The sequence below is a fragment of the Neovison vison genome, chromosome 11 (genome assembly GCF_020171115.1).
Source record: "Neovison vison isolate M4711 chromosome 11, ASM_NN_V1, whole genome shotgun sequence".
In the NCBI taxonomy this organism is placed as follows: domain Eukaryota; kingdom Metazoa; phylum Chordata; class Mammalia; order Carnivora; family Mustelidae; genus Neogale; species Neogale vison.
The window spans coordinates 181,892,517-181,914,738 of record NC_058101.1 but is presented as its reverse complement, the minus strand read 5'-3'; the positions used below and the strand labels follow the sequence as shown (position 1 = coordinate 181,914,738).

At 50.4% G+C, this 22,222-nt stretch overlaps 1 protein-coding gene across 2 annotated transcripts; it reads right to left on the bottom strand.

Moving 5' to 3' along the window:
* Positions 1–3,257: 3,257 nt before the first annotated feature.
* On the bottom strand, positions 3,258–19,830 carry RNF122 (ring finger protein 122). 2 transcript variants are annotated; one of them, XM_044225403.1, is made up of 6 exons: positions 19,385–19,830; positions 13,824–13,980; positions 7,434–7,479; positions 7,125–7,166; positions 4,860–4,942; positions 3,258–4,694 (listed from the first exon to the last, which is right to left on the bottom strand). In XM_044225403.1, exons 1-6 carry the CDS (start codon positions 19,407–19,409, stop codon positions 4,580–4,582), a joined length of 468 nt encoding a protein of 155 aa, XP_044081338.1. In that variant the 5' UTR covers positions 19,410–19,830; the 3' UTR covers positions 3,258–4,579. The 2 variants fall into 2 exon arrangements, with proteins under 2 accessions (XP_044081338.1, XP_044081339.1); XM_044225404.1 differs by having other exon boundaries at positions 4,860–4,939.
* Positions 19,831–22,222: the final 2,392 nt, after the last annotated feature.

Here is a 22,222-nt window from a genome sequence, read left to right as displayed (position 1 = left end):
GGATGCTTAACCATCTGAGCCACCCAGGCGCCCCAGTATGCCAGTTTATTAAAGAAAGAGTTATATGGGCATGATTTCTTAAAAAGTAGGACCAGTAGGAATCCAGTGCTGTGGATGGTCTGGGGTCTGAGCCATGGTAAGCAGCTTGATTTTCTTCCCATGAATGGCGTTGGTCATTCATCAGCCCACATGACTGGTCACCTTAGACCTTCTTGTCTCCAACTGGATCCCATCCGTCGCTCTGAATCTGTGCATAGGACTTTGGCAAATTCACCCGTAGTGAGTGAGTAATACACCGTTAAGGGCATTCGTGTTATTCTGACACCCGGAGAGGCAGAAGAGGGTGGCAGAATGGAAGATACCGGCTGTCGGGGGTGCGTGAGCACAGCCTAACTGGGGAGGCAGAAAAGGCTCTAGCGAGAGTGGGAAAAGGCCCAGTGGGCAATGAGTGACTTTGAGTTGGAAATGGTGGACCTGATGGGAGTGACGGGGAACGGGAATGTGCCATTCTTTGGGGCACCCGTTGTTCCAATCTATTTAAGTCCCTGACTTTCAAATTTTGCTCTGAGCTTCTCATTACAGTTTTTCATTGTAAATGGCCGATCCACAGAAGATTCTTTTAAAGAAATTATCTGGGGAGCCTGGGTGGCTCAGTTGGTTAAGCAATTGACTTTGGCTCAGGTCCTAATCCCAGCATTCGGGGATGGAGCCCCACATAGGGTTCCCTGCTCAGTGGGGAGTCTGCATCTCCCTTTCCTTCTTTCTCCCCCTGCTTTTGCATGTGTTCTCTCTTGCTCACTCTGTCAAATAAATCAATCTTCAAAAACAAAATAAAAGAAGCCAGCTATTGTGGAGTTAAAAAAAAAATCCGGGGCACCTGGGTGGCTCAGTGGGTTAAGCCTCTGCCTTCAGCTCAGGTCATGATCTCAAGGTGCTGGGATCAAGTCCTGCATTGGGTTCTCTGCTGGGTGGGGAGCCTGCTCCCCTCCCCACCCTGCCTGCTTTCTCTGCATATTTTTGATCTCTGTCAAATAAACAAATACAATCTAAAAAAAAAAATAAAAAAAAAAAAAATCCATGGTTCTAGCTAATGGTAAACTCACAAATCACTTGACAGTATCCTGGGGTTTTTTTCTTCCATGATGGCATTAGCCCAGGAGCTAACTAACAAGGACCTTCTGCTTTGAGTATCTTCATGGAGGGCAGTCTGCCTCCACAGAGGGGTAAATACAGGAAGGAAAGCAAAATGTATTTTGTAAAAGAACTTGGTGGGTAAGTGGTCATTATCTTCAGATTGTTTGGTGCTTGCTTACCACGGATCACTGGAGTTAGGATCCTGGTATATATGATTATCTCTCAGCTTCCTTTAGTTTTGTTTTTTTTGTTTTTTGTTTTTTGTTTTTTTTTTGTATTTTATTTATCTTAGAGAGAGAGAGAGACAGAGAGAGTGAGAGAGAGCACAAGCAGGGAGGAAAGGGAGAAGCAGGCTCCCCGGCTAAGCAGAGAGCCTGATGCAGGGCTCTATCCCCAGACCCCGGGATCATGACTGAGCCAAAGGCAGATGCTTAACCGACTGAGCCACCCAGGTGCCCCTGATTTTTTTTAAAGGCAATCTCTATGCCCAACGTGGGGCTTGAACTTACAACCCCAAAATCGAGAGTCGCATGTTGTACCAACCTGTGCCCCTGTTTTTACTCTTTGAAACATGATCAGGATGCAAATGCTTCCTCAGTAATGGGAGCTCTACACACACTGGAGCTGCCTCTGAACATTCTGTGCACAAAGAAAGGCATTAGCTTAGCTTCCAAATGGTGCTCGGATCTTTTAAAAATCCCGATCTAAAGGAACTTCAGGATTCTCGCTCTATCAAGTTCCAGGCTCCTGGCCCCACATGGGATGGCCTCAACCCCAGCCTTTCTCCACATGAACGTTAGGACTTATGTGCCCTCTTAACCAACGTACCAGGCTGGTTAACCCTTTAAGTGCTTTTGTCCAGGTCACTCCCGCAGGACTTAGGTCCAGTATCACCCCCGGACGGGTCCCTGGCTGTCACTTCCACACCAGTTGAGCCCAGAGTCTTGCCCCATGAGCTTACTCACACCAAAAACACCGTGCTTACACCCTTTCCAAAGGCAAGGGCCGTCCTACCTTCCAGCACCCAGCCCCCGTGGGCACGTGCCCTAGAAACACAACACTGAGAAACAGGACCACACTCATGACAGTGTATTGGGGACCAGTGACTATTTACCTTGGGATTGCTTACTGTTGTTCCTCTCTGATCAGCGGTACCAGTTTTTCCCTTCCTGTGCACCGTTCTACCGGGCTGGCTCGAAGCACTGCAAGCAATACAAGGCATGTTCACCATCATTTCAACTTCAGGACAATGCTATTCGAGTCTGCGAACGTGGACATTTTAGTACCAACATTTTAACTGGAATATGCCAACGCTGAAGAGGAGGGGACAGCGGTGTGGAAGTTTGAAGATATTGAAGCCAAGCCACAGACCCCTGGTTTCCCCTCATCCCTGCACCGAAGCTGGCCGGACTAGAGGAAGAACTGAGGTCCCTGATGAAGTCAAGACCAGACTCTGTAGGGTTGGCAGCAGTGAGGGGGCTGAGGATTTAAGGAGTGGGTGTTAGTTCTCAGAATGTGGAAGAAGTCTTTGGGCAAAGGACCCCACCAAGACATGGGCTGACCACTTCTCTAGGACAGGCTGGTGCTCCGGCCTCATCGGTCTGTCGGACATGGGCACAAGCTGTACCAGCAGCCTCCATGGCACCATCACAGAGGTGAGAGCCCATCACACCTACCCTTCAGGCCCAGCTCCTTTGGGCGCATGGGCAGCTCTCGCCCATTGGTGACCCCCCACCACACTCGACTTTGCTCAATATTCCTACTGTGCCCAGGACCCCGGCCTTGCTTCCTGGGATGACCATTGGCCACTGCCCTGGGCAACCATGGCCCACCTGCTCCATACTCACGATGGCCAAGAAAATTGTCCCCGGCCCTTCTGGTACATTTTGCATATCCATTCTTGATTCCATACTCCCTGGTGACGTTCGAGAGCGACACTGGAGCACGTGGGTTACAAGATCTGAGCACATAAATTTGGTGATGCCACTCTTGAGATGTTGGTGCAGGAGGGTAGCATGTGTCCGTGATGGTAAGCACGGAGGTGAGAAAAAAGTTTAATAAGGGAAAGATCAAGCTTCTGTGTCGCAACCTGGACCATGAGTGGTGGCAAAAACACAACTGTGTGAATTTCATGTCGGATTTTATTAATTTCAAGTCTTACTGATCTTGGCATTCAAACAACACGTCACGGTGGCATACATCACGCCTTTCTTGAAGCGAGGCTCATTCAGCTGATATCTAGAATATTTTTAATCAGGCCTTAAAGTACACGGATATTAGTCCTATGGCATACAGGTAGTAACCCGATTTCCATTTTTTTAAGATTTGGGAACCTCTGGGCGTGAGTTCTGAGTACGGGGAAGTGAGAAGCAGCACTAAGAGAACTTTGTTTCCTTTGCTGGCAGAAAAGGGCCAAGAGACACAGGCCGCAACCGCAGGCAGAAAGTTAGAGAACTTGTTATTAAATTTAATTTTCTTTAAATACACACCTTTGTCCCGCCTTCACCTACTCCAGGTGGGGGAGAGAAAACCCCACCCCCTCCATTCAGGGGTTCCACGTATAAAGCCTGAGATGGTGAGGAGGAAGTATAAAAATCCTATTTACAGAGGGGGAAGAAGGTACCTGCCGCTACCTTAATTAATCTCCGGACACCCCCAGCCCCAGGCCCCTTTTGCTCCTTTAGAAAAAGCCCCTGCAAATTCATCTGAGTGTAGAACACGCCCTTCCTCTCGAGGGGCACTCAAACCCCAACACGGAATCGGAAGCTCTGAGATTAACCGAGGAAGAGAGTGAACGGATAGCACCACAGATCCCAGCAGGGGGAAGGCCGCTGCCCTCCATTACCCCCGCAGTCAGCAGGCCTGCGGGCCAGCCTTGATCTCCACAGGCCCCATGTAAACATTGACTTTCATTTTTCTATGTCCCGGCTCTTCCTGACTTCCTACAGAGCCTCCCTTCCCTTCCGCTGGAGGCATTTGGTTCCTTGATCATTCCTTCCTCCTCTCCTCACCTTCCCAAGCAAGGGTAAAAAGGGGAGGGAGGTTCCAGGTGGGACACGGCCCATTGTATCCCTCCTCTGAGGTCAGGGCAGCCTGTCCTCCTAAGGGGAACCCCCAGGGGGTGAAGGCCAAGTGCTGAGCCAGGTAAGGACGGACGGCTTTTTCCCCAGCAGGGACAGGTAGGGAGACGATCCAGTATCAGGATACAGTGTCCTTTATGGGTGACGCCATTAGTTCCGAGCAGCAGGGAAGGTGGCTTCAGGAGGCCGAAAGGTGGGGCAACTCTGGTCTCACCCTGACGGTGGGGGACCAGCCCTGCATTAGCTCCCCTTCAGAGAAGCAGGTCAATCCCCACCCAGCAGTCTTGTTCACAGCAGCTGTGCAGAGGGACCAGGCACCCGGGAGGCAACGGGTCTTCTCCAGGTCTTGGTGCAGAGGCCAACACTCACACCAGCTCATCCAAAAGGATCCCGATGCTCTGAGTGGCCTCGGAGGGCCCGGCGATGGGCTTGTTACACATTGGGCAGACACAGCGTACTTCCAGCCACTTCACCAGACACCTGTGGGCAGAAGACAACGCTAGCTGGTTCCGTCTGTCTCAAAGAGCCCAGCTGCTTCTGGGAACATCTCTGTCCTTGCCCCCGCCCAACCCCTCCGGCTTGCCTGGTGTCCTGACAGGATGTAGGGCATCCCTGGATAACGCATGCCCCACAGCGGACACTTACTTCCGGTGAAAGGCATGTTGGCACGGGAGCACACCGAGCTCATCCTTGCCCTTGAAGTCTTCCAGACAGACTGCACAGGTCTGCTGCGGGGAGAAGGGGGGGTGTTGAGAGGAGACTGGAGAAGACCCACACTCACCCATCAGCTCACCCCCACCCAGGAACACTAGGCTGTGGCCGTTTCCTCATCAGCCACGGAAACTTGAGTCAGAGGTAGCCGTGAACCACACATGCTTCCTGGACCCAATGAAGGTGAAATTAAAAGTTTAGGGCGTGGGGCGCCTGGGTGGCTCAGTGGGTTAAAGCCTCTGCCTTTGGCTCAGGTCATGATCCCACAGTCCTGGAATCGAGCCCCACATTGGGCTCTCTGCCTGGCAGGGAGCCTGCTTCCCCCTCTCTCTCTGCCTGCCTCTCTGTCTACTTGTGATCTCTGTCTGTCAAATAAATAAAATCTTGACTCTTAATCTCACGAAACAAACTGTGGGTTCCTGGGGGAAGGGGGGTTGGGAGAAGGGGGGTAGGGTTATGGACATTGGGGAGGGTATGTGCTTTTGGGTAAATTGGAAGGGGAGATGAACCATGAGAGACTATGGACTCTGAAAAACAATCTGAGGGGTTTGAAGTGGCGGGGGGGGGGGTGGGAGGTGGGGGTACCAGGTGGTGGGTATTATAGAGGGCACAGCTTGCATGGAGCACTGGGTGTGGTGAAAAAATAACGAATACTGTTTTTCTGAAAATAAATAAATTGGAAAAAAGAATGCAATCCAAAATAAATAAATAAATAAATAAATAAAATCTTAAAAAAAAAAAAAGTTTAGTTCCTCAGTTGCACTGGCGCCGTTTCAAGGACTCAGAAGCTGCAATGTGACTAGAGCAGCTCCCACACTGGGCTGTGCAGATGCCGGACATTTCTATCCTCACAGAAACTTCCATTGACCAGTACTGTTTTCTAAAACAGAGTATTTTTTAATCCTTTCTCACCTAGTACATTTGGCAAGGGGGCATGTATCATTAACTAGAGTAAGGGTGGGGACGTGGCGTTCGGTTAATACTCTTTGAATCCATAGAGGGTGGTTGGGTTATGGACACTGGGGAGGGTAGTTACTATGGTGAGTGCTAGGAAGTGTGTAAACCTGATGATTCATAGACCCCTGGGGCTAATAATGCATTATGTTAAATTAAAAAAATTTTTAAAAAATGAATGAGAAGACAAAAAATAAAATAAAATATTCTTTGAATCCAGCTTTTTGTCATTATATATCAACACCTCAGAGCTGAACTCTTCCTCTCAAGGGCGGCTCAGGAAATACCCCAATTTGCTGAGATGTAACAGCAGGCATCAAAAAGGGGGATGAGGGGCACCTGGGTAGCTCTGCTGGTTAAGTGTCTGCCTTCAGCTCAGGTCATGATGTCAGGGTCCTGGGATAGAGGCCCGTGTTGGGCTCTCTGCTCAGCAGGGAGCCTGCTTCCCCCACACCTTTTTTTCCCTTGTAAGGGAAAAAAAAAAAAAGAGGCTGTCTCGTGTGAGCAATACCTGTGGATCCTTCTGGGTCCCAGACAACCAGACACACCCTGTGCACAAGTGTCTGTGGTTACGGATGGAAGCCTCAAGAGAGAAGTTACGTGATCTCATGGACACAAGTAGGACAGGAAGAGGAAACGGCCTCCTGAAGAGTCCGTGTGAAGACACCCAAGGACTTGCTCTACTGGCTGGCGGGGGAGGACTGGAGGGGAAACGGGAAGGACCGCGGGGATGGACACACACGTCAGCTCCAGCGCTGGCTCGGGCAGGGTGCACGGACGGGGGTAAAAGGAAGGGAGGCTGGACTCTCCGCGGCATGGAATGCTGTGCCCACTTTCCCCTTCGGCACTACGCAGAGCAGCCTTCCTGGGGCCACACATCCCCACCACTCAAGCCCTTCTATGACCCCTTTAGTCATCTGCCTGCACCAGTTCCAGACCTCGTGAATTCCACATACAGATTACTTACTGGGATGAGTCCCATTTATTTGGTCCAAGGAGAGATGAAGACAGGGGTTGAAAGTTCCTGAAAGGGGAACCCCTTTGGGTCCCCTCCCTCCTTGGGAACTTTGTATTGTCATGTTGCTATCCCTCAATCAACCTTGCTTTACTGACCACCAAGATAATGATGACGGTAATAGCAATAATAATAAAGTTCCTGAGGGCCCAGACTGAGCGCTGGATGGAGAAGGGGCCGTCTGCCCTTGCCAGCTGGGCCCTTCCCGCTTGCTGCCCCAGCATGCTTACCCCATATAACTGCAACTTCTTCGCATCTCCTTTAAGCACCACCTGGGAAGACGGAGCAAAGGCACGGGGTCAGAAGAGCCAACCACAGGGGCCAGGTGCTCTCAAGAAAGAAGGGAGTCAGTTGTCCTGGGTCCTGGGTCCCCGTCACTGCCCCCCCACCCCCTGCAACAGTAGGGTCTTCCTCTCCCTCTGGCGTAGGGCGAGGGCCTCAGGCACTGCCTGGGACAAGCCAGACAGGAGGACTGTATAAAGCCTCAGCTTCCACAGGAGCAGACAGGAAAAGTCTCAGGGAATGAGACTGCACTTTACCTCCTTATAGCCGTATCGCTCACTCTGGGCCTGGTTCCGGAGTTTGCTGGGGGAGAAAGAGAAAGGGGAGAGAAGAGGTTGTTGCTACGCCTTGCAACAAAGAGAGCCATTCAGAGTAGGAGAGGCAGGCACGCTGCGTGGGCTGTTCCTCTGGGGCTGGGAAGCTGCTCGTCACGGGGCCTGTCTCATCCCGGGGATGCCACGGAGTGTGGTCCGGACCCAGGCAGGTCACCCAGAGAGAATTAAAGAAAGACCCAGGATCTTTGTCAGGCCCAAAAGCCTCAACACTTACTGGCATGTCCCACAGACGGGAGAATCCTGGCAGAGCACAATCTGGCAGATTTATTCATTCCTACTCCCTGCTGTTTCCCAGTACCTCCGTTTCTTTAGGCTCTCCAAGTCTACAGATCATCAAGCTGCTTACTGAGTACACAGAAGGAGTTGGATGGTCTTAAAAGGGGTCCTGCCATTAAGCCAGGGCAGCAGGATAAATAAGTCTGTTGACCCTGGGGAATTTTTTGAGCCGGTGGCCTACATAAAACCTAACAGAGCCAAGAAGTGTGTAAACCTGGCAATTCACAGACCTGTACCCCTGGGGCTAGTAATACATTATATGTTTATAAAAAATTATAAAAGTTAAAAAAATATATATAAAAAAAAAAACCAACCAAACAAAAAAACCCTAACACAGCCAAAACACAGCACACTGTCCCCAGCGTCAAGCCCACAGTAGTTACGGACGACTTGCTCTGTGTCCACCCCTATTAACATACACATGTACATTGAGAAAGTTTCCTTTCTACAGAGGAGGAAAACAGAAGCCCAAAAAAGTTAAATAACTTGCCCAAGCCCCACAGCTAGTTGGCAGCATCGGTGGCTTTGAATCAAAGTCAACCAGATGACAGAGCCTAAGCTCTCGGACACATACTGTGGCCGGTTTCCCCTAATACACGGGACACGTCATGTCCTGAGAAGGATACCAAGGATACCAGACCACTTGGGAAACACTTGTTTGTCCCCAAGGCCACAACTAATGGCTGGGACCATAATTATGCATTATTATTATTATTATTATTACGCTGTCTTATTTGCAGTGAAAGAAACTTTCTAAATTTAGCAGGTAGCGCTAGGTCTTTCTATATGTGGGAGCTCGGTGGGGCTTGCTCTCCCCACTGATCACTTCTACCCCAGATCTGGGTTATTTTTTTTTTTTTTTAAAGATTTTTATTTGTTTATTTGACAGACAGAGATCACAAGTAGACAGAGAGGCAGGCAGAGAGAGAGAGAGGGAAGCAGGCTCCCTGCTGAGCAGAGAGCCCGATGCGGGACTCGATCCCAGGACCTTGAGATCATGACCTGAGCCGAAGGCAGCGGCTTAACCCACTGAGCCACCCAGGCGCCCCAGATCTGGGTTATTGGAAGGAAATATCAGAAGCTCATCTGGGTATAATAGGTGTTGCAGACTCTAGCCGAAGGACCAAAGTCGGCTGACCACTTGTTTTATAGGGCCTGGGGGTGAAGACTGGCTTTTATTCTTCAGTGGTGGAAAGTAGAAATCAAAAGAATATTTCATGTCATGTGAAAAATATATAAAACTCAAATTCCATGTCCATAAAATTTTATGTGAGCACAGCTATGCTCATAATTTCCCTATTGTCTATGGCTGCTTTTGCCCAGGAGAGTGGGGTTATTGAGAGAGACTGGATGACTTCCAAAGCCCCAGATAATTCGTCCTTTTGTAGAATAAGAGTGCTGATCTGAGTTAGAGGAAGAGAATTTAAAATCGTGAGCCACAACCAAAAGGCGTTGAGAGAAGATGCTCTTTCCGTGGACAGTGTGGAGAAGCTGAATTGTACCCAGAACAGGGGAAGGTGCAAAATGTGGGGGAGAGCAGAACCGTGCCCAAGGGTCAGACCCAGATCGAGCTGCCAGCTCCTCCACTGTTCCTAACAGAAGTCAGGGGGCCCGGAGAGGCTCTTGGCCCAGAACCTCTTAAGATCTCCAGTCTAGGGGGACTGAGTGGCTCAGTTAGTTGAGCACCCAAATTCAGCTCAGGTCATGCATGATCTCAGGCTGGTGAGACTGAGCCCCATGTGGGCTCTCTGCTTAGCACGGAGTCTGTCTGGGATTCCTTCCCTCTTCCCTCTCTGCCCTGCCCCCTGCACTCTCCTCTCTCTTCCTCTAAAAATAAGTAAAATCTTGGGCACCTGGGTGGCCCAGTCGGTTAAGTGGCTGCCTTGGGCTCAGGTCATGATCCCAGGGTCCTGGGATCGAGCCCCACATCAGGCTCCCTGCTCAGTGGGGAGCCTGCTTCTCCCCTACTTGTGTGCTCTGTCAAATAATCTTTCTTTTCTTTTAGATTTTACTTATTTATTTGACAGACAGAGACCACAAGTAGGCAGAGAGGCAGGCAGAGAGAGAGAGAGCAGAGAGCCCGATGTGGGAATCGATCCCAGGACCCTGAGACCATGACCTGAGCTGAAGGCAGTGGCTTAACCCACTGAGCCACCCAGGCGCCCTCAAATAATCTTTAAAAAAATAAATAAATAAAATCTTAAGACAAAAAAACAACTCCAGTCCCCGGGTGCCTTGCTCGCTCAGTGGAAAATGTGACTCTGACCTCAGGGTTCTGAGTTTGAGCTCCAAGTCAGGTGTGGAGATTACTTAAAAATAAAATCTAGGGGTGCCTGAGTGGCTCAATCATTAAGCGTCTGCCTTCAGCTCAGGTCCTGATTGGGATCGAGCCTCACATCAGGCTCCCTGCTTGGTGGGAAGCCTGCTTCTCCCACTCCCCGTGCTTCTGTTCCCTCTCTGTGCTTCTGTTCCCTCTCTCGCTGTGTCTCTGTCAAATAAACAAAATCTAAAAAAAAAAAAAAAAAAAAAAGGAACTCTAGTCCGGGTGGGGTCCCACACCACGGGGCTAAGGTGGCCCACGGCAGCACATCTCCTGGAGAGTTTCTGGTCATGGGAGGTTTGAACCAAAGGCTTAACCAAGACTCCCAGTGTCCCAGCCTTAACTTTGCAGGGAACTCCTTAGTCAAGGAAAGTCTTTCATATGCAAGGCTCTCCGTCCCACCTCCAAACAAGGGGGGCAGGCCTGGATGCCTCCAAAGCCTAAAGAAACAACTGTTAGCTGGCTTCCAGGGATGGAAGCTGGGGAAGAAAGAAGTGTTCCCATTACCGAAGTGCTCTCGGCCGCCTTCTGAGGGAAGGCAGTACTGACCAGCTATGCAGCCGAGTCAGTAAGGAAGTGGTGAGAAGCCTGCTTTGTAACTCGGAGAACGAGGGGACGGCTCACGTCTCCTGTGTCCCACCGCCTTACCTGCCCCGTGGCTCCTTTCTGCTTGTTTCGTGGGATGTGCGGGGTGGCCCCCCATCCCTTCTGTCTGCCTGGCTCCACTTCATGGTCACCGTCAAGGGCCCTCCAGGAGCAGGCAGGACCCACCCCCCCCACCCCGCCCCACCCCTACCCCTGCAGAGCCCAGCACCACCAGAACTCCTTTCCCTTGCATGGAGATTTCTGGAAAGGGAAGGTATACATTGTGAGGAGACATCTGGGGGTGGAAAAAAGGTTGCAAGGGAAACAAAGCAAAAGACAACCCCTCCCCCGCCAACCCGGGCCATCCCAGCAGAGGACGTAGTGCCAGCAACTTTGGACAGGTGGCCTTCTCAGCTGTCGGGTGAGCAAAGCTACTAAAAATACTCGGATTTCAATGAGACCATTTCTAGCCAGGCTGAGGGGGCTCTCCCTGGCTTCTTTTCCCTTTTGGAACAAACAATGCAACCAGGTCCTGAAAATAATTGTCCCTTTCCTGCCCAATTTGTACTTCACTGGCCCCTCCATCCTGCGCAGGGCAGAGGTCAGCTCTTGGGGACCGGGGGAGAAGGAGCGAAGGGGAGCCGGGGAGTGGAGGCTGGTGTTGGCCAATGAGCTCACCAGGTGGAGAGCAGGGGTCACGGGCCTATTTTGGCTGTGGAGGAAACGGAGAAGCAGCGAGAGGAAGTGGTTCTGTGCTTGTGTGTCTTTCTATATATAGACACCCACAGGCTGCCACACAGCAGCGAGCCTCTGGAGCCGTGAGACTCCGGGGTCAGCTGGCTTCGGGCAGGCTGCAGAACAGAAGGTGGGGTGACAGAAGGGACAGGTGGTGCCAAGCGGCCCGCCGTCAGGAAGGCTTTTGGGATCATGTGGTTATTGCTCGGTTTTGCCTCCAGCCGGCCAAAAATAAGTCAGCGAGACCAGGCTCCCCAGCCAGTTCTTCGGGGGGACCCCGATCTCTAGCAGGAAGGGGGTGCTGGGGGATGCCACAGCTGCTCCTCCACTTCCCATTCACGGCGTTAGCACTCAGAGAAGGCGAATGTCTGGAATCTGAAAGGCTCGAGCCAATGGCCACCAAGCTAGCCTACTTCTGGATCTTCCCAGACTTAAGATCTTGGGCAAACCCTTCACTGCCTGAGCCTGAGCAGGAATTTCCTCATTTACAAAGTGGGCCGATATATATGCTGGGCAGGGGAGGGGGGCCGGGCACAAAGCACACATAGCACAGAGAAGACACTACCAAGTGTTAAAACGGTAGTTAAAAACCAAGGTCACACCTATCCTATTAGTGGCAGAATTAGGAAATGAACCCTGGTCACCCACTTCCTGGCCCTGGGTGATTTTCTAGATTTTCCTTCAGCTGACCCCCTCTGCAGCGCGGGTGTGTACCAGATAGAGCTGTTTTTGCAGACTCCTCCCCCAGCAGGATACATAAACCTTTGGTATTTGGTAGGTCTCCGTCTTCAGTCTCTGGGGAACTGCATGAATTGCTTGGTGTGGGGAGATGGAGGTGGCTGGTGGTCAGGAAGCCAGGAAGTTTAAGGAAGAAAATATAGGCTTTGAGGAAGGGAAATGCAGGACAGAGAGCTACTAGAAAAGCTGCCCTCCTTCCCACTTGTACAAATTGTAGACTCAACTATACGAAGAGAGAGAAAATAAACCACTCTCCTCTCTGCATACACTTGTAAGTAGAAAGCTCCAGTCCCAGGAACTTTATGAAGTTCTGAGAAAGAAGAGGCCTAAAGTGGCTGACTGGGGGCACTCAGGGCACTTCCCCTTTTATAGAGGAAGCTCTTATTGCCTCAGGAATATGGAGGAGTGTCTGCTTTCCCCCTCACGTCCCTCCAGGTGAAGCACTCAGACCCACCAAGACATCTCAGTAGGGAGCGTGAACTCCTTCTTTTCTTCAGCTTAATGTAAATGATTTGGTAAGGGGCGCCTGGGTGGCTCAGTGAGTTGGGCCTCTGCCTTCAGCTCAGCTCGTGATCTCAGGGTCCTGGGATGGAGCCCCAGGCTCTCTGCTCAGTGGGGAGCCTGCTTCCCCCCTCTTTCTCTGCCTGCCTCTCTGCCTACTTGTGATCTCGTTCTCTGTCAAATAAATAAATACAATCTTTAATAAATAAATAAAAATAATTTGGTAAGACTCTAGCTGACAGTTACTCAGGCCTTTGGTCAAGTGTGAGCGTGTGCACATGCGCGCTGTTGGGGGAGGGCGTGGTTATCACAATGGCCCCAAGGCCCACGAGGGTGCTCAGGGATGCTCCACACTCCCCAGTGGGCAAGACAGTCCCATACAATGAGGGAACTGTTAATACCAAGAGCCTGCCCTTGTCAGAAACACTACTTTAATTTCCACTCTAAATACCAGTCATGCCCCAAATTTTTGGTAGAAAACCAGCCACCAGTTCCCATGTCTCTCAACAGGAGGTGAAGAAACAGTTCCTGGAGTTTGGGAAGCCTCAGGAGCCCCTGCCACACTCAAGTCCTTCCCTGGATCTCTACGTAGTAAGAAAAAGTGACGTTTTAAGGGGTTTTTTTTTGGGGGGGGGGGATTTGGGTTTTTCTCCCCCACCTCTATCAAAAATAAGAGCTTACCAGAGAAAATAAACAACCAGCTCCCCAGACATGAGCTTGCTAATATTAGCATCTGGAGGGCTGACAACAGGATTTCCCAGGAGGGCAGAGGAACATACCAGTGGTGCGACCGAGGACCACCTAGCCCTGGCTCCCCAGAGTTGTGAGCGGGGAATGGAGACACAGTGAAGGGACAGACTCATGATACTACTTGGTCTGATAGTCATCCTAGGCCACCCTAGGATAAGAGGCCAAGAGGTGCGCTGCAGCCCAACCAACGGTGACCTTACGTGCACTGGGACAACTTGACAGGCCGATGAAAATAGAAATAGCGGGCCTCAGGGGCCCAGGGAAGGGCAGGCTAGGCCCTGTGTCCTCAGAGGAGGGGCCCCAAGGGAAAGCCAGGGACTCTGCTGAGGGAGCCTCACTCGGCTCGCCCCAACCCCTGGCCTTCTCCCTGCCTGCTGGCCCCAGAGGCCACCCAGGATGCCACCCACCTGATAAAATAGCAGCAGAAGATGAGGCTGAGCATGAAGACGAAGATGCCCGTGCCGAAGATGACCATGTAGATGTTGAGAGGCAGGTCCTGGAAACTGATGGGTGGCATGGAGCAGGACTTGTTGGTACTAACCAGTCCCAAGCCACAGAAACACCCTGCAAAGAAGGCGAGAGGGAAAAGGTTATCGCTGGAGATGGACCACCGGGGCTGATGGTGCTCGGTCGGCCAGGATGGAAAGAGAAAATGGCAGGCTCTGGGCTCCTCAACATCTCTGATGCAGAGGCCGAACTCTACATCCCAGCTCTAACACAGAGCAGCCGTGGGATCTTGGGTAAGTCAGTCATCTGCGAAATGGGAGAGCACACCAAGTACTTCAAACCTCATCTCCACCCAGGGAATCAAGGATTCAGAGTCAATGGTAGACTTGATCCCATCAGCAAGCAGCTCCCAGAACGCCACAGAAAAATGCAGGCTCTGCAGAAAAATGCAGAGCCCGGGGTGACAAAATGGGTATTTGGGTGGCAACCCTGCCTCTCCCTACAGAGGTGACCTTTAAGATCTTACCTATCTATGCTTCCCTTTGTCATTTAAAAACAAGCAAAAACAGAGAGGACCAAAGTGGGCTAGTAAAAACTACCCTTTGTAAATTGCAAGGTGCGGCTGCAAAGGTCATTTGTCATTAGGAAGCCACCTGCTTCAGCTGACAAGCTGCACCAGAACCAGAATAGAAACTGTTCATCCCAAGGGTGGGCCCACTGTTCCAGAAAGTGGTAGGGGATGCCGCTTACTTTGACTGGCCACTTTCCCCTTTTCTACTCAAAGCTTGGATGCGTGGTTTCCATAGTGACACTGGCATCCGATGCAAAATCTTGTAAGAAATGCAAAATCTCAGGCCCACCCTGAACAAAATGAATCAGAATCCACATTTTAATTAGGTCCTTGGAAGATTCCTACACCTGCTGTGTGGGAAACACTGACCCGTCACTAGCCGCTTCCCCCAGTCGGGGAAACCCCGACTGGCCTACTGATCGTTGTAGTCACCTTCCCCTTGCCAGGGTTTGGTGTGGAGGTAGATTTGTTGACAGGGTTCTGGCCAGAAACAGAGCAAAGTTCTGCCGGACAAGGAAACCAGTCCCATCTTCCTGAGACAACTGGAATGGTGACAGCCGAGTTACGGCTGGACAAGAAGGTTTTTCAATATAAAGCCAACGGCCGAGGGTGGCAGAAGGGACAGGGGAAGAAGAGACAAGAGTATGGCAGTTACTGCTGGGTGAGCCAACCCTGGAGCCACTCTCTATTTGGGGAGAATTAGTAAATTTCCTGTAATGTTTAATGATAAGAAAAAAATACATACAGGATATAAACAAGAAGCTGGGTAGAATGTTCTGTCAACCAGGACAAAATATAGCGATCCAAATGGCAAGCACAATATAATTCTTGGATTGCAGCAAGTGTGGAGACCAGAAAAGTGGTTGTCTACCATAAACCTGCTACATCCCAAGCGAATTCTCAGGCTACCAATCTAATCTTTGTAATGCCACTGTGAAACTGACTTTCCCTCTCAGCAAGGAAGAAAGAATCATTATTAAATAAGCTCTCTTAACTTTAAGCAGCTAAGAAGGCTTGTATCCAAAGTTCTCCGTACTCAAAGTCTTCAACATGGGTTTTAAGCACTGGCCTGACATCTTGGTTGGGAGCCAGAACCCATAAATCTACTTCAGAACTCTAGATTATCATTTCCAGGGCTGCCACAACTCAGAAGACCGGTTTAAAGGGCTGGAAGTCAATTCTGATATCCTACATCTCATGTCTTGTCATCCCCTACATCAATCTGGTGACCCTATCATGAGCCTCCCTTCAAAGCTCTTTCAGATGGGCCCAATTCTATTCCAAGTCTCTGTCCCCGACTCGTCATTGATGTCTGGTCCCTCCTCTAATTTAGCCCATCGTGTTATTTCCCAAGCTCATGACTGGCTTCCAGGCTTCCTAACCCCACACACCTGGGCCTCTTCAACCTCCCCAGCTCACCACCTTAAGGAATCACCCACCATGGACCTCCTTTTTTTTAAAGATTTTATTTATTTATTTGGGAGAGGTACAGATAGTGAGAGACAGCAGGAGCAGGGAGGAAAGAGAGAGAGGCAGGCTCCCCGGTGAGCAGGGAGCCCGATGCAGGGATCAATCCCAGGATCCTGAGATCATGACCTGAGCAGAAGGCAGATGCTTAATGACTGAGCCCCAGGCTCAGTCGCCTCCATCTCACTATTTCTTGTTCAACCTGTCCTTAACCTGCCTCCAGACCTTTGTTCATGCAACTTTTTCCCTGTCCGAAACTCCATCTCCCTTCTGGAAGTCCACCAGGTCTAGTCCTCATGACATCCCAGGGAGCCTTCTCTTCCTTTGAATTCTACAGGGCTCACAGCCTGCACCACGCATTCTGGCTCTCGCATACTCCAGTGCTGTTCCAAGCATCAACTTAACCGAACTCAAATATGGACTATAGGACAAACACCATGTCAGATATTGAATATGAAAAAGCATGCCTTCGGCTCAGGGCGTGATCCTGGAGTCCCGGGATCGAGTCCCACATCAGGCTCCCAGCTCCATGGGGAGTCTGCTTCGCTCTCTGACCTTCTCCTCGCTCATGCTCTCTCTCACTGTCTCTCTCTCTCTCTCAAATAAATAAATAAAAAATCTTAAAAAAAAATAAAAAAAAATATTAAAAAAAAAAAAAAAAAGAAAAAGCAAAGAACGACTGGATGATTTTTACTGTGTAGGGACAAAGACAACCCAAAGGCTTTCACTGTACCAAGGAAGGCACAGCAGTCGAGGTGGGACTACAGTCCTGAAATCAGAAGGTAAATAGTTCTAACCAGCTTGAGCACTCCTAAGTCTGCGTGAAGTCTGAGGATGGCAGACTTGGACTCGTGTATACTCTCCAGTGCCTCGCCTAGCGTTTGGCATGTTTTCAATTAACTAGTTGACAGATAAATAACTCCTGATTTTCAAGACAACCTGGTACCCTGGGGAAAGGCTCCCATTTCAAAGCAAGGAGAGTGATACTTGGGAAAATTGCCCAGAAACTGCCCTCAGCTAATGAATGACCGGTCAACCAACAAGTATTATTGAGGGCCTGATTTATGCACTGACCTGGACATTGTGGGAAAACAAAAAACAGAAGAAGTAGTTCTTGTTCTGAAAGACTTTGTTGAAAAGATTAATTAGCTCTTAACCTTGCTATGTTGAACAGGAAGCCCTGGCTTCTAGGCTCCCTACTTCAGCAACAACTGATGTCCTAACAGCGTCTAACCCCAATCCCAATCCATCCTGGCTCTCCATGCACGTTTTATGAGTTGGATCCTGGTTATCTTCAGGGTCCCAAAGAACCTCATTGGTTTCCTGTCCTGTGGGCCTTTGATCAGTTTACCTTGACCATCTTAGCTCTTCGTGTCAGAAGAGGACTTCTGATAGAGGCTTTCCCTGGGCTTCCAGGAATGAGTCAGTGAGCTTGTGACTTTATGTGATAAAAAGATAAAAGATATAGGTGAGAAAGGACGCCTGGGTGGCTCAGTGGGTTAAAGCCTCTGCCTTCGGCTCAGTTCATAATCCCAGGGTCCTAGGATCAAGCCCCACATCTGGCTCTCTGCTCAGCGGGGAGCCTGCTTCCCTTTCTCTCTCTCTGCCTACTTGGGATCTCTCTCTCTCTGTCAAATAAAATAAATAAAATCTTAAAAAAAAAAAAAGATATAGGTGAGAAAAACTTCATAGCCAAGGAGATGGTACATTTAGTTATATCTGAAGATAAATGGTATGTTTCCTTATAATTAAAAATAAATGGTAAAGACACATACTGGCCAAAAGGTGTAGCAGGAGTCATTTTTCCCTCCAACTTGTAAGGACAGAATACCAACCCCAGGAAACAGAGACTCCAAATACTGCCCCCACCTCCCAACAAAGGGATGGGGGAAGGGACTGCTTCCTCCTTGGAGTCAAAGAACAGGATCTATCAGTCACTTTAAGTGACAAGAAAAAGCAGCAAGCCCTCTGCTGGTCTAACAACCCCACAGGAAATAGGAGTGCCAGAATCAAGTGCCCTGCCACCTTGGTTCTTAAGTCTCTGTTCCATTGTCTCAGCTGACCTATGAAAGCTGTGACATCAGAAGGTCTCATCTCGGTGGTGCACAGGCTGGGAGCTGGAATGACGTCAAGAGAAGGGCTGGCCAAGAAAGACCAGTGGGTCTGGGAAATGCTTCCCCTTCCCAGCCAACGGGAATCTTTCCCAGATGCTGGGATGCACCGGCCGGCCTCACCCCCATCCTCCGCCCTCTGTCCCTCAATGCCCGCCTATCACACACAGCTCGGTTCATTTTCAGGAAATTAGATCCTACCAGCAAGAGGAAGAGGGGGATGGGGGCCGCTCATACACATGCCGTCCAAACCAGGCCTTAAAACAAAAGCCGTTTGAAAGAATTCATCCAAGATCTGGCAGGGGTCTGCTCTCAAGGGTATTTTCTGTTTTTTTGGTTTTTTTTCTTTTTTCTTTCTTTCTTTTCTAACTAGCCAGGCTACCATGCTCAGATAAGGCCAGCTGCAACACCCCCCCCATCCCCGCCCCACTTCTCCAGAAACTCCAATCTTGGAACAACGCGGTCAAAACACCAAAGTTACTGGAAGGTATTAGTATCCAATACCAATACCTTTTAACTGACCTGCAACGAAAGGCCCTCCTTTAAGGTAGCATGGGTGGTCAGCCCCAAGCCCAATCTGTATCACCTGAAAAGTCAAAAAGCCTCAGGTGAGGTGGATTTAGCATCCCTCCAGGCCTGGGAGGGAGGAGTCACTGGATAAGTAGGTCCGGCCACCACCCCGGCTCCAGAGCGGGTACAGCAGCCCAGCCTTGGGGCCAAGAGAGCACGGCTCCCACCGGCCTGGCCCTGCACCCAAAGGTACCAGGACGCCGAGACATCTGCAAGGCTTTATCAACCAATAAAGATATGCTCTTGAACCCGTCGTCCTCCACAAGCACAAAGCCCATAGCAGCCAGTGAGAGGCCAACAAAGACACAGAGGAAGCCGCCCCCGCGCCCCGTCCCGCACGCTGCATTGTATACATATTTAAAATAGCCTGCAAAGTTCCAGGCCGGGAACTTGAGCTCCCTCTAGGAGATCCCAACCCAAGCGCGGATTTAATTCTCCTCCGACCACCACAACAAAGACCAGAGTTTGAGCGCACAAAGGCAAGGGAAGGGGGTAGACGAGCAAAGCCGCCACACAAAGGCCGCGAACCCCTCAGCTCCCACGCCCCCCGCTCGCCGCACGTTCAGAGACGGTCCCGGGCCTGGAGTTAAACCTGATTTTTTTTTTTTTTTTTTTTTTTTTTTTTAAATTCCGCGCTGTGCAGAACCGAGTTGGGCGCCAGGACGCTTACTCGCCCGTCCCATTTCATGAGAAACTTAGCTCAAGAGGGAGAGCGGGAGCTCTCTGTCTGATCTCAGCCTTGCGCCCGACCTCGTCTGCAGCCCGCCCAGCGTCCGCTCGCCCTCCCGGCCCTCGGACTCACCGTTACACCACTGGAATGGGTGCATCAATGAACTCTCGGCTGGCTTCTTCCGGCGAACGAAGGCAGGCGGCGGGTAGGGCAGGCGGGGTGGGCGCACCGGCTTTCGGGTCCGCAGGAGGTGCCGGTGTCGTCCGCGGCAGCCGCCTTTCTGGAGAAGTCGAACTCTCTCCGGAGTCGGGGGTTTGGGCTTGAATGGTTTTAGAGCAACAAAGAGGGAAAAGGAGAAAACAGAAAGTCCCCTGGATCAGCACACCACAGAGGAAATGCAGGAAGGGGCCCCGGGCTGGGGGAGATGCAGGGCGCTGCAGAACAGGGTGGGGGCGCCCAGTTCGCAGAGGCAGTCGGCCCGCGGAGGAGGGAAAAAGCTTCAGCAGGAAGCTGGGCTCGGGATCCTTGGCGCGAAGGTGAGCCTCCCGGACTCCGAAACTGACACGGGCAGTGCACACCCCCCCTCCCTTTTACTCCCCCCGGGAAACTCCGCCCCGCGCTCGTCACCCGCCCTCCGGCCAATGAGAGCCGTCCTGTTGGCCCCGGGTCTGCTCTGCTGGCCCGCCCCCCTCCTACGGGTGAGCATCTTTGCGCCTTGGGCGCCTCCGGCTTCACCTTCCCAGTCCTCGGGAAACTTAACTCCAAACAGAAGCAAGTTGCGGGGTGCGTCGCTCGGGGCGCCCGGGGTCCAGCCTCCTCCACCGAGGACCTGGAGGGAACGGAACAATAAGTGCCACATTGTTTTCCGCCTGCAGAGCTGTTACTGTTTCGCATTTCCACGGCTCTCTGAGAAGCCGGTTCTAGGGAGGGATTGGTTACATTTCTGCTCGGTGGGCAAGGACTTGGTCCTGGGTGGCGGCTAGCGCGCTCCTTGCTCGCAGCGAAAGGGGGAACTGGAGCAAGGGGGTGAGGTAGATGGATTACAAAAGTGAGATCTGGGAACAGCTCGAGTTGCCCTCTCATTTTTGGTCAGCCCCTCGTTTCACAAACAAGGAGCTAAGGCCCAAAGTTTACGTTTAAGGTAGACTTAACAGGACTCCGCGTTCCTGAGTAGCAGAATCAAACTCAGAAATCGACACTGGCTCTACCTTAACGGCAGAATCTTCAGCATCTAGCACGATGCAGGTGTTGAGATAAAGAGCAGTGGTAGGAAAGACTGAATCTGTTAACCACTACCCCTACCCCCTGGCCAGAATGCTTTCTTTTTATCTGATGTTGCATCCTTTGTTTATTTCTGTCTTGCCTGTCTTTCTGTCTTTTCATTTATTCAGAATGTATCCACCGGGAACCTACTTTGGGCCAAGCACTGTGGCTCCGGGGACCCACCAAAGCCGTCGGAGTCAGCGGGGTTCTACTCTCCTGCGATTTTCAGCGCTGGAGGAGACAGACAGTAAACAAGCAAGCAAACAAATAAGAATGACCCAATCTCATCTTCCAATTAAGCATAATCTGTTAATTGAAGGTGATAAATACTTTCCCTAACTCTTGGGAATCTGTGACACTCAGACAAGATTATGCATATGAGTGCTTTGTCATTTAAAAGCATGGTGGTTAAGGCATTAAATAACTTGGCTAAAATCACATAGCAGTATGCAACAACTGGTTTAGCACTTAATTATGTAATTGTCTTTAAACGTCTTTCCTATGAGCTGGTCTTGAGGATCGGAACCACGAACAGATCCAGCTCGTTTCATCTATTCGGCAGTTGCAAAACTTCCTACCTGGTTTCTCTAACTCGTGTCTCTGCCTCAGACTTTAGAACCCATGAGAATCACTTCTGTTTAGAGATGTCACAGATGGAGACTCCCAGGCCTTGAGCTCAGAGATTCTGATTCAGAATCTCATGGGAATAGAGCTGGCCAATCAGGACAGTGAACCTCTTGGGTCATAACTACAAGGACCATGAATTCAGTCATCAGTCAAATTTATGTTCTAAGTCTGATATTTTAAACATTCAATAAGGTCTCCGGAGGCACTAAAGAACTCTAAATTGGCAAGCCCAATGCATCCCTTCCCACTCCCTCACCCTCATCCCTCCTGGTCATGGTGGCCACAGGGCTGTGCCTCAAATGATAGCATACTACGGGGGAGACACAGATTGAAGGGCTCTGGTCTTGCACATCCTTGAAAAGATTGGTTCAGTCTCGCACCGTTTCATAGACCAAAGGTCTTATCAAAGATAAATTGATTTCCCACATTGTATCAATACTATTTAGGTATCTTACCCTTGCTCCCTCATCCAGATGATTGTTCAAATCCCCAGCCTCTTTGTGAGTCAGGAAGACATGTCTGGTTATTTTATTGAGGAAGACATTGAAACAGCAGAGAAGCTGATAGATTATATATTCAAAGTTACTTGAGAAATCTCTTTCATAGAAAGAGGGCAAGGTGATAATAAGCCTCCAGGAAAACTTCTGAGGAGTCAGGGATTCTCTTCATTCTCTACTGCCCTACCCTAACATCCTCTTAGACACCCCAGGAGCCCCCTCATTTTAAGGCCTTGCAAGTGCTAGAGAATCACTTTGGGGAGAGCCAGGTAATTCTGTGGAGGAGGATGGGACCCGAAGCCTTGATCATCCCACTTCACCTTCAGTAAGAGTGTCTCTTCTATGGTCCTCCACAGCCAGCCATTAGATATGGAAGAAAATGCTGATCACAGTGATAATTAAAAAGTGATAATTACAAATTAAGGGGCACCTGGGTGGCTCAGTCAGTTGGGCATCTGACTTATGATTTCAGCTCAGGTCAGGGGTTTTGGGTGGTGAGATCGAGCCCCATGTTGGGCTCCAAACTCATCTCAAAGTCTCCTTGGGATTCTCTGCCTCTCCCTCTACCCAATCCCACCTCCAC

What these genes read in the sequence shown, in the direction of transcription:
- RNF122 (XM_044225403.1), bottom strand. Translation starts at nt 19,409, where the DNA reads ATGCACCCATTCCAGTGGTGTAACG. An exon ending in CCCATTCCAGTGGTGTAACG is followed by an intron (nt 13,981 to 19,384) that starts GTGAGTCCGAGG and finishes CCTTCTTTGCAG; the next exon opens with GGTGTTTCTGTGGCTTGGGA. An exon ending in TTCTGCTGCTATTTTATCAG is followed by an intron (nt 7,480 to 13,823) that starts GTGGGTGGCATC and finishes TTTCTCCCCCAG; the next exon opens with CAAACTCCGGAACCAGGCCC.